The 11,491-nt window shown below is 43.1% G+C and overlaps 1 protein-coding gene across 3 annotated transcripts in view; it reads right to left on the reverse strand.

Annotated features, from left to right (window-relative positions):
* CDK5RAP2 (CDK5 regulatory subunit associated protein 2) overlaps positions 1 to 11,491 on the reverse strand; it is a 199,379-nt gene that overhangs the window by 56,092 nt on the left and 131,796 nt on the right. For all 3 annotated transcript variants that reach the window (XM_017503288.2, XM_017503290.2, XM_017503287.2), the window contains 2 exons: positions 7,059 to 7,476; positions 1,594 to 1,825 (listed from right to left, as the gene is read on the reverse strand). In XM_017503288.2, the coding sequence (XP_017358777.1) occupies positions 1,594 to 1,825; positions 7,059 to 7,476 (650 nt within the window). The remainder of the gene's footprint in view (positions 1 to 1,593; positions 1,826 to 7,058; positions 7,477 to 11,491) is intronic.

The following is an 11,491-nucleotide window of genomic DNA, read 5'->3' on the forward strand; positions in this document are numbered from 1 at the left end:
AGTTTCGCTCGTCTCGGCTTCCCGCCACCTCCGCCTCCTGGGTTCAAGCGATTCTCCTACTTCAGCCTCCCAAGTAGCTGAGATTACAAGCACACACTACCACGCCTGGCTAATTTTGTATTTTAAGTAGAGACAGGGCTTCCTCATGTTGGCCAGACTGATCTCAAACTGCTGACCTCAGGTGAACAGCCCACCTTGGCCTCCCAAAGTGCTGGGATTATAGGCGTGAGCCACCACGTCCAGCCTGTCAACTCCTACTTTACGGCTTAAGTCAAATTGTGACTCTGCTGCTCAAATCCCTCCAAAAGTCTCCAATCTTACCAAATAAAAGAGTCCTAGAATGGCCTTTGAGAGCCTACCTGATCTGCTGCCTTCCAGACTTCATCTTCTACGACTCTCCCTCTTCCTCACTCCACTCCAGCCACACAATCAGCTTCCTCACTATTCATCCATCTTCTCCTGTTCACAGGAGCTCCAGGGCCTCTGCCTTCTTCCCTCTTCCCAAGATAACTAGTGCACTCATTTCCCGTTTCCCTTCAAATGCCATCTCACCACAGAGGCTCTCTAAGCATTCATGACATGAGCAAATCCTGCTCCTTCTCCACATTCCCCACACCCAAATCCTGCTTCATTCTTTTCCACAACACCTATTTTCTCACGTTACACGTATGCTTATCAGCTTTCTGTCTTCCCCCCGACCCTACACACACACACACAAAAATGTAAGCCAGACACAGACTTCATCTGCTTTGTTCACTTCTCTCTCCTCAGTGCCTAGAATAGTGCCTGGCACACAGGAGAAATGAAGAAACAAATAAAACATTGCTTTGGTGGTTCCTGTTATGGTGCTGCAGCCATCTGCTTACAGAAGTTCAAAATTAGGAGTCAACATATGCACTTTTGTGGATTCCTGAGCCCTGTGAAAATGTAAAATGCTACTCATATGCTCACCTTTATCACTCTGCGGGAGGGCCCCCAGCTTTCTTCAGGTTCTCAGAGGGTTAGTGGTCCAAAATCTCTCAGCACCACTGTCCTAGACTAGAGGATGCCACTAGACACACTTCCTCCAAGTCTCCGGATTCTAACTTTTTAGATACATTTTAACACAGGGGCTCTCTGTTGTCTTGCTTTCCAAGAGAGCAGAGCCAGCAGATTCAAAGAGGGTAGGGAAGATACAAGGTTAGTAAGGTTTGGAATTAGCCCCAAGTTGGCCTGAACATTCCAGAGAACCCTGCGAAGAGGACCCTCACTTGCATACCTCTGATGCCACATGCTAGCAGCATCCACAGACAAAGCCAAACACAACTGGGGCATCTGCAGACAATCCTAAGTGAAGGCAGCAATGTCCCCCAAGACCTATGAGCACTACAAGTTCCTTTTATCCAGACACCAGAATAAAATGAAAGCAATGGATTCATTCTCTTTATTGTGCTCCCTCTGTTGTACATTCGTCAAGAGTCAAGATTAATCACTGCAATTCATGAAATTTATACTAAAACTTATTGCAATTCTAAACAACAAGGTTGACATTTCAAGCAGTTCTATCGAGTCGTTTGTCTAGCTCACAGGATATACGTTTTTCCTAGTGCTTACCATTCAGTAACATTTTGTTAGGCGTTGGCCTCCTGTCCTCCATTGCTTCAGCCAGAATTAACTTTTGGTGAAGTTGCTCATTACAAGTTTTTAACTCCTTCAGCTCCCCCTGCAGCTCCAAGATCTGGTTCTGCAGCTGGGCCACCACCTCCTGGGTACCAGGGAGATGATACATATTTCCTGATGACCCGGATGGTTTCATTAGGATTGGCAAGCGGGACTTCTTGGCCTCCTGAAAACACGCATAATGCAACAATGAATACAATTTGAACACACCTCCTTTGGTTGCACAGTCAACATTCTCATGCCAGCCTTATAAAATGGAATTCAAACTGGCTGCCCAGGCTCCTGGTTCCTAAAATGGCATCTATGTCTATCCACCAGCCAAAAAGCTTCTATCTTGGCAGGTCCCTCCTCTGATCATCAAGGGCCAAGCTTCTCCTCATCACCCTCCTGTCCCTGGCCCACTGTATCTCTGGACAATCCAGACGCTCCGTAAATGGCAGTTCTTCTTCCAACGTGATCTTCCGGGAAATGTTATTTTGCTCCTTATCTATTTCCTCGTTTCCCAAACATTCCTCAGCCTAATCTAATCCAGCCCACCAACCCTTGCTAGTCCACCAGAACCACCCCTTCCTTTGGTGGCTACTAAGCTGCCAACCCAGTAGACATTTCCCAGGCTCAGGTTTCCCAACCTGCCTATCCCAGACATCTTCATTTGTAATGACTATGGCACTACAGAGTCAACTGAAAATTCAACTCTTCAGCTCCATCCCCAAGTCTCCACTGCAAATCCATGCCACTGCAACAGTCTTTGTCTTGGTGAATCACATGATCAGCCATATACTACACAATCTAGAACCATGGGAGTAATTGTTAAGTTTCCCTTTATTCTTGCCACCCACTTTCACCATTCATCAGGGTCCATTCAGTCCAATTCCCAGGCTGTCTAATTCTTTGAACTCTTCTCATCCTCCACGGACACCACCCAACTCCAAGATGCTGTTAGCTGCAAGTCATGGCAACAGCCACCTGGGTGGTCTCCACACATTCACTTTTGCCCTCTCTAAGCCATTCTCCATGCTACGGCAAAAAGACAAACCTACTACTCCTCTCCTCTGCCTGAAACTATTGTAACTGCTTTCCAGTTCTCTCACGACAAAGGTCAACATCCATACCACAAACTACAAAGTCCTGCAGGGAGTTACCACCACCTCCCACTTACCCTATTCTTCATCCACTATGACCTTGGTTCCTCAAAATGCCTTCCCTCCACCTCAAGACCTCAGAGTTATGCCTACTCCTTTGCCCGGAACACTCACTTCTTCCTACTTCCCCAACTAACTCTAAAGCATTCATTAATACTCAGCTAAAATGGGCCTTCCTCAAGAGAATGGGCCTTGATATCCAAGACCAAGACAGGTCTCTCTACTACACACTCAGTCCCCTACATATCCCCTCAGAGAACATTAGTAACATTTTAATTAAATACCTGTGCAATTACCTGTTCCTTGCCTATCTTCTGCACCAATCTGTAAGCTCCAGAATTAAGAGGCTTTGCATATCCTGGCCATACTCTCTGTGTAGCTTCTAGCATAAAAACTAGTACATAGTAGGTACTCAACAACTATTTATGGAATGAACATATAAACAATAACTTAAGAGGCCAAATGGGGGTCTCTTTCAACAGGGGAATTTAAAACATTCAAAAGCTGGGAAGGGGGACTTAAATCCAGACTCTGTATAAAGAAATATTACAACTCAATAATAAAAACAAATAATCCAATTAAAAGATGAGCGAAAACTCTAATGGTCATTTCTCCAAAGGAGATATGTGTATGGCCAACAAGCATGTGAAAAGATGCTCCACATCATTAGTCACCAAGGAAAATGCAAATCAAATCCCAATAAAATACCACTACTTCATACCTATTAGGATGGGTATAATCAAAGGACAACAGTAAGTGTTGGTAAAGAAGCAGAGAACCTGGAACCCTCACACACTGCCGTAGAGAATGTAAAATGGGTACAGGCACTTTAGAAAACAGACTGGCAGTTCCTCAAAAAGGTTAAACATAGAGTTACCATCTTACCCATCAATTCTTCGCCTAGCTATGTACTCAAGAGAAATAAAGACACTACCGCCCCCAAACTTGTACATGAATAGCAACATTATTTCTAACAACCAAAAGTTTAACAGCTCAAATGTGCATCAACTAATGAATGTGGTATATCCATATGGATATACTATGGAATACTGTTTGGCAATAAAAACAAATGAAATGCTGATAAATGCTACAACATGAAGGAACCTCAAAAACAGTATGCTACGTGGAAGAAGCCAGTCACCAAAGACCACATATGGCATGATTCCATTTATATGAAATAATCCAGAATAGGCAAATCGAAAGAGACAGAAAGTAGATTCGTGGTTGTCTAGGGCTGGGGTGGACAAGTTGGAGGGAAATGGGAAGTGACTGTTAATGAGTACAAGGTTTCTTTTTGGATGATGAAAATGTTCCAAAATTGTTGTACAACTCTGTGAATAGACTAAAAAAAAACCACTGAATTGTATACCTTAAATGGATGCATTGTATGATATGTGAATTAAACCTCAAAAGGTTTTGTTTTTGTTTTTTTTTTTAAAGGTTTTTAAATAGCAGAGGAGAAGGAACCCAAGAGGAAAACAGAAAATATTTGGGACCCAAGAAATGAGATCACTGAGGTCTCTCAAGAAGGAAAAAGAGGAAGGGTCCCCTCTTGAACATTCTAGGATATAAATGCTTTCAAGCGCGCTTTCCCATAATCCTGAAGAAAACTCTGCATTCCTAGAATTCAAAAGTTAAGAGACATTATCATGCTTATTTTCCAGACGAAGAACCAAGATGTCAAACAACTCGTCCCATGTCACAGCGCAAGAAGGTTCAACCTCAGACTAACTCTTCAGGGTCCAGTGCTCAGTTCTGCTCTGAAATTTCAGGTAAGAGGAAAGAGCAGGTTCAAGGATAAGAACAGTTTGAGATGGCAAAAGGAGACCATGTGGGAGGAGGTGGATGCCTAAACAAAGAGGGCTGGAAAATAACAATCATTTGCTTGGTCCTCACTCTCCACCAATCTTTATTCCTGGATCCAGATCTGTGTATCATATGGCAGAGAAAAGATATCTGCACGTGCACAAATGCCAAAGCCAATTTCAAGCTGGAAGACTGCCGTCAGTCAACCTAACGCTGGTTCTAAAATAACACCACACAAAATGCTACCTTATGGACTCTGAACAGAGGCCCACCTACCACATTATTAAAGACGTCACACTGGAACTTCTTACTTGGGAATGTAAGGGAGACAGGAACTCACACACTCCCAGCTCCTACCATGTACAAGGTAGTGTGTTAGACACTTGCCAAAGGCTCAAAGCAGATAAGTGGCCAGGCTCGATGCAAACACACGTATATCGGTAAAGTCCATCCTCTTGTCTGTAACTAAACAATTGGAAGGATGCCTGGTTTCCTTGTCTCTATAACTAAACAACTGGAAGGCTATCTGGTCTCCTTGTCTCACCCTGAGGCTGCAATGATGTTCCTTTTAACAGGATATCAGAGTCTCCTATTAAAAGAGGTAAGCCGTAGGATTATCAACTCCTTGACCACAAAGAATATCATTAAATTTCCTTCTACTTTGCAGAGACTGGAGGTCATGGTGGTGATAGGAGGGCTCTTCCCTCCCAGAAGAAGGTAGCTTTATTATATTTCTGTCTGCATCTAAAACCAGAATTTCGTTTTTATCCCTGTCACTCCACTTACCAGCTAGTTTTCTCAGCCTTTTAAGAGCCTGTATTTCTCCACAAGTAAAATGTAGATAATACTTACCAAATTGATATTCTTGTTGAGAAAATTAAATGAGATTATATATATATATACACACACACACAGAGAGAGAGTAGCACAATTCCTAACAGATACTAAAAATAATAATAAACACAGTTTCCTTCCTTAGGAAGACATAGCAAGAAGAATAATTTCAAACTAAAAAATATATATTTTAATATATTTGGGGAAATTAAGTCCATTCAATTTTCCAGTTTTACTGAATACAGAATAACATCTCTCACACAATAGAAAATGCAAACAAAAAACCAAACAAACAAAAGTCACTTACTTTTCCTGATATACAGGTACAAATTGAAGGAGCTGGGGCAGATGAGAGCATTTCTATTCTAGCCAAACTGTACAAATTTGCATTTCTAGTACCATTAATATAATGGCAGTCTCTCTCTCTCTCTCTCTCTCTCTCTCTCTCTCTCTCTCTCTTTTGGTCTCTACTGATATCTTTAGAAAACCCTTTTCTAGAAATTACAGTTTTGGTGCATAATTTAAAACAATCAAAAGCAGTTTTGCTAATGATATATCTAACTCTCTTTTGCATGTGCAAAAGCAGTAATTCAGGTCAGAAAATAAACTTAATTCTCCATTCTGATGCTATAAAGCAGTGTGTACATTTGATTTCTCAAATACAAAACACCCATCAGAAACAAGAATATCAACAGCCTTCACTCAAGGCTTCACTATTAGAAACACGACCTATTTCCTTCTCTTCCAGGACACATCTCCCTTCTATGTGGATTCTTGACCCCAAGCAATGACCTCAAGAGGATTTTCATAAGGGTCCAATCAAATATTGCCAAAAGAAGCTGGTTTTAACCGTCTGGCATATTTGATAGCATTTTCAGGGCTTAGAGACAGTATCTAAGCTGAAGGAAAATCAACATGCAGACATTCACTCAACAAACCCAGACTTTATCATTTCATGCCACCAGGTTTGGAAGGCAGCTTGATCCAGGGAAAGGGTGTGGCTGTGCAGTCAGGTATGGTGGGAGCCCCTTAACCACTGGTTAACAATGGTTAACCAGTGGTTAACAAAGATCTGGATGTGGCTTCCAGATCTTTGATGAGTATTGTCAGGATAAGAGAATATAGACGAAGCCCTCAGAATAATATCTCTCCTACACAAAGTCTGCACAAGATAAAGCCTAGGTTCTCATCCCTACCCCTAAAGTCAGGTTATGACAGTTTGGCTGCAACCTGAAAAAGCACATCATCAATACAATGAAAACTGTATAAATCTGGGGACATCTCCACAATGCGACCTCATGCAGCCACTGCAAGGAAAGATGTTCCTCATAACATGAAAGAGAAAGCTACAGACAGATGTATCAACATGACCCCGCGTGTGGTTTTTCTAAGGAAAACACATACATGTCACAATATATAGATAAATTAGATAGGGCTGAGATAGGGGGAGGTCAGGGAGGACACACAGCTCTAAGTGGAGGCCAGGGTAAGTGCAAGCAGAGGGAGAAACGACATTCTCGTCATATAAATGGGGAAAAAGTGGTGGGATTAAAGGTGATTTTTAAAGTTTTTTGTTTGTATATAGTAAGTACATACTTAACACATGGAAAAACTTACTCTGTTGGTCCCACCAGGGAAAGAAGGGAGAGCAGCCTGCCACCCAGGCACCCTGCGCAGGTTCTCTGGCCGATGCTCTGCGCTCAGTGCAGTGTTAGTTGATTGCTCGTCCCAAGCCTCTCTCTTTGCTTCATGCTTGAATGTGAGCAGGTCGCCCTCCGTGGCCACAGTTTGCACTGAGGCGTCTGTCAGCTCCACCTTGGGCACTCCACCTGCCTTTACTAGCTGGGCCTCACAGGACAACTGCAGTTCATCATGTGGCTTGGAAAATGAGCTGGTTTGGACAAAATGTCTAAGTTCACCTTTTTGCTTAGGTGTCTTCTCAGTTTTACCATCGAGGCGTTCTCCAGAAACTTCCTGCTCTGTCAAGCATAGTTGTCCCAGAAGCAGCTCCTGTAGCACTTTTAGAAGGTCTGGCCTGTTTTTCCAAAAAAGAAGGAAGTGGGAGAACTAAGCTTTCTCTACCAGGCCTTGTCCCCTAGCCAGTATCCCAAGTTATCCCCACCTACTGTTGCCCAGATTCCATCAAAACTAAACATATCATGTACCCACAACATGCCAGGACCCACACCCAGTATTTTATCCTGTGTAGCCTCATGGCAACCAAACAAGGCAGGTACTCCCATGTCATTTCATGGATAAGACGAGCAGAATTAATCTGACACAAGGTACACAGCAAGTGAGTAGGCCACATGAATATGTGAATGCAGGCTGGGCTCAGGCAGAAACACACAGGATCGTAAGGTGTCTGACAATTACAGGGTCCTCCCCAACTCCATCCCACCAGCCAACCTCCTGGCCCTGGCCCCATTTCTACATTCGGGGGCAAGTATGGCTCTAGATGAATCTAGCCAACCTGGCTGATTACTCCATGATCTAATCCATCTTGGTGTAAAACGGGTGCTGAGTAAAGAGGTGTTAACGAAGGGATATTGTATACAGGCATAGTAGAAAGTGCATTGGCTTTGAAGACATACAAATGCCTTCATATTCTAACTCTGCAATTCTTTGGGAGGAAGGTAAGCGTTCCTCCACAAGACAGCTATGACGATTAAACGAGATCATGTATAGGCAGCAAATGCTATAATGTGTAGCAGCAAATGCTGCCTATACATTATCTCATTTAATGTATATTCATGTCCCTTGCCACATACCCTTCGCCCATCTCTGATTTCAGCTGCAGCTGTGTGGACAGTTCTCATAGACGTAGTCCCACCTCAAACACCCTCTACATCTCTGGGGCCTTGGGGCTTTTTCCACAGCTCTCTGAGCAAGCCAGTAAAGCTGTGTGGAAGTGTGAAACAGTTTCCATTTCTGGGGAAACTCTCAACCCGTGGGGGAAGACAGCCGTTCAGTAAATGTCCCAGTCTCCCATCCTTCAGAGGGACAACACAGGCACGGTCTATACAGTCCCTCAGAGGCTGCCCAGCAGTAACCAGGTCATTACTGCACCCTTATTCACTTTGCTTTTATTCCTGTCTTACTCTCTCTTGAGCCCTCATTCCTGCTCCTTGATGTCAAATCCCAAATAAATCCCTTATACTCTAATCTGCATCTCAGGCTTTGCTTTCCAGGGAAGCAAAACTAAGTCAGCATGTAAAACACCTGGAATGGTGCTTGGGTGGAGCAGCTCAAGGGCCCCTTGTGTGTTTCTTGTGCTGGGCACTGCAGTAGGCACCAGGGATATAAAACTGTCCCAGAAGGACATGGACTGGTTTTAGAGAAACATATGTAAACAAACTATGAGGGTTACAGGACAACTATCCCAGAGTGCCCCAGACGGGGGGTGGCAGGGAGAATGACAGGAGAGAGCTTCTAACATCCACGACAGGCAAGCCTTGAGGAAGGGAAATGGAACAGTCTAAGCATGGAAAACAACATAAACCGAGTCCAGTGGCGAAGAAGGGGGTGAGGCTGGAAAGCTGGGTAGGGGAGAAACGAAGAGTCCTGCACAACACATTAAAGAAAAGGAAGGCCACTGAAAGGCTCTGCGATGGAGTGGGCCGGTCACACACTGGAGAAAGGTGACTCCAGGCCAGGCGTCGTGGCTTACACCTGTAATCCCAACACTTTGGGAGGCCAGGGCAGGCAGACAGCTTGAGCTCACAAGTTTGAAACCAGCCTGGGCAACATGACAAAACCCTATCTCTACAAAAAATTAGCCAGGCATGGTGGCGAGTGCCTGCAGCCCCAGCTACTTGAGAGGCTGAGGTGGGACAACGGTTTGAACCCAGAAGGCAGAGGTTGCAGTGAGCTGAGATTGCACCACTGCACTCCAGCCTGGGCAATAGAGCCAAACCTTGTGTCAAAAAAAAAAAAAAAATAAAAGTCAGCCTTCTATATACTTGGGTTTTGCATCACGCGAATACTGTGTTTTCTTTTTTCTTTCTTTTTTTCTTTGCAAAAAAAAAAAAAAAATCAAGAAAGGTGACTCTGGCTGCTACTGCATAGAGAACGGACAGAGAGGTCTCACATACACAGGAGTTCCCCTCGTGCTGGTCTAATCACAGAGGAATGACTGCAAAATATGCATACCTGAAAAAAATTGTGTAAGGTACACTACAGGACTCAAAATCAAGATAAAAGTATCCAAAGATCAGAAACAGAGGAGAAAACCCATAGCTGTAAGAATGGGGCTATTAAAAAAGATAAAAATCTAACAAATGAGAGAATTCACAACTGAAGAAATAGAAATAATAAAGCAATCTGAAGATTTTTAAATAAGTATGTTTAAATCAAAAATAAAAAAATCATAAGAACAGAGAGTTATGAAATTGAGACAGAAAATTATGGGAAAAGAAATAGGGGGAAGTAGAGAGGTAGAAACCAGTTATAAAGCTGTTGCTAACTCCCGGGAGAAAGAAAACGCAGGTCTGGGTGAGATGGTGGCATTCAGCAAAGAGAAAGGAACAGAAGGTTCTCACTGGTGTTCTTTTTTCTTCTCACTTCTACTACCTGCCCTATTTCCAGAAACCTTGTGAAACAGTCAGGCTGCACTCTACAACTCCTTTAGCATACTTCGACCTTCCCTTCCTCCGATCTTTGCTGCCACTGGCAATGACAGGCACCCCGTGTTGTTTTCCCCCACTGAGGCCTACGAGGGGAGGGAGAAGGCCCTCTGCATATCCAGATTTCTATTATCTAGATGCAGGCAGAGTCAACTCCATTTAAATTAAACAGCTATAGCACACTGAAATGGGGTTAATAACAAAATTTAAATGTATGGTATGTTTTTCACTTCTAATGTGAAATTATCTAGATGACAGAAACAACCTCAAACCATAAGAAACCCAGACTTTAAAAATATTTCTGGCATTTCAAGCTTCAGGAGATGTTAAACTAAATTTTCCTTTCCTCCACCTCTTTAATATAGATAAAAAAAAATAATGACAATTGTTACTTAGCTAGCCAAAGGAGGACCATTACTTACCACCAAACAACACAATAAAACCGAGGAAAAATACTTTACAAATGGGTAGTAAATGGTGGTGAAAGAGGCCATTGTAATACACAAAAGTGGTAGTGCTATTAAATAAAATATTTCAAGTGTCACTTTGCTAGAAATCTGAACAGCAGATTCATTAAGCTATCACTGTAAGCAGGACCTTTTCAATGGTTCAGTCCAAGAGACTTTTCAGAGCTTAAATATTGTTTATGTCCCCTTCCTGGGCATCTGTGCCATGAAGAAGGTGTAACGGGAGACGAATTGACATTTCCTAAGCACTTACCATATGCCAGGTCCTCTAAATACACTGAATCCTCACAATAAGACTGTGACAGGGGGACTCTTTAAAAGCCCATTTTACAGATGAAGAAATGGGCTCATAAAGATTCAGGATCCCCCAACCAAGCGGCAGAGCAAAGATGAGATCCCAGGCCTTTCTGACTCCCAACCATCAGCTGGGGCTGATATGCTCCTATGATCGCCAATTTACCATGCTCCTACCACAGCCCACTGCATTCTCCCTGGTTCACATCACCCAAGTACATTCCCACATGACCCTCAGACCGAAAGTGTCTTTTAACTCTGAAGTAAAGTTTGGGACCCTGATGTTTAGGAAATGCTCCATTTCTCAAGCACCAACTACTACGGTCACCTAACTACTAGAGATCATAAGCCAGAATTGCCACTTAGGATGTCTTCCAAGAAGACTCATACTAGAAAAATGCTGGACAGATGTCAGGCACTGGGGAAGAGTTAGCCTTGCTGAGCTCACAAAAACAGAGTGCTTCAACCCCGTTATTTAGCTGAAGAAAAGCCATAAGGCTTAGTCCATCAATGATACAAGAAATACTAGGGTTCCTGGCACTTATCAAGAGTCATGGGCAATCACTCCTGCTCCATATCTCTAACTGTTCGGGAGGAAAATTGAAAACTGTTATCACACACCACACCACATGCCAGCCATTTTTCTTTTCTTTTCTTTTTTTTT

Source organism: Cebus imitator, unplaced genomic scaffold (assembly GCF_001604975.1).
Source record: "Cebus imitator isolate Cc_AM_T3 unplaced genomic scaffold, Cebus_imitator-1.0 Scaffold309, whole genome shotgun sequence".
Lineage (NCBI taxonomy): Eukaryota > Metazoa > Chordata > Mammalia > Primates > Cebidae > Cebus > Cebus imitator.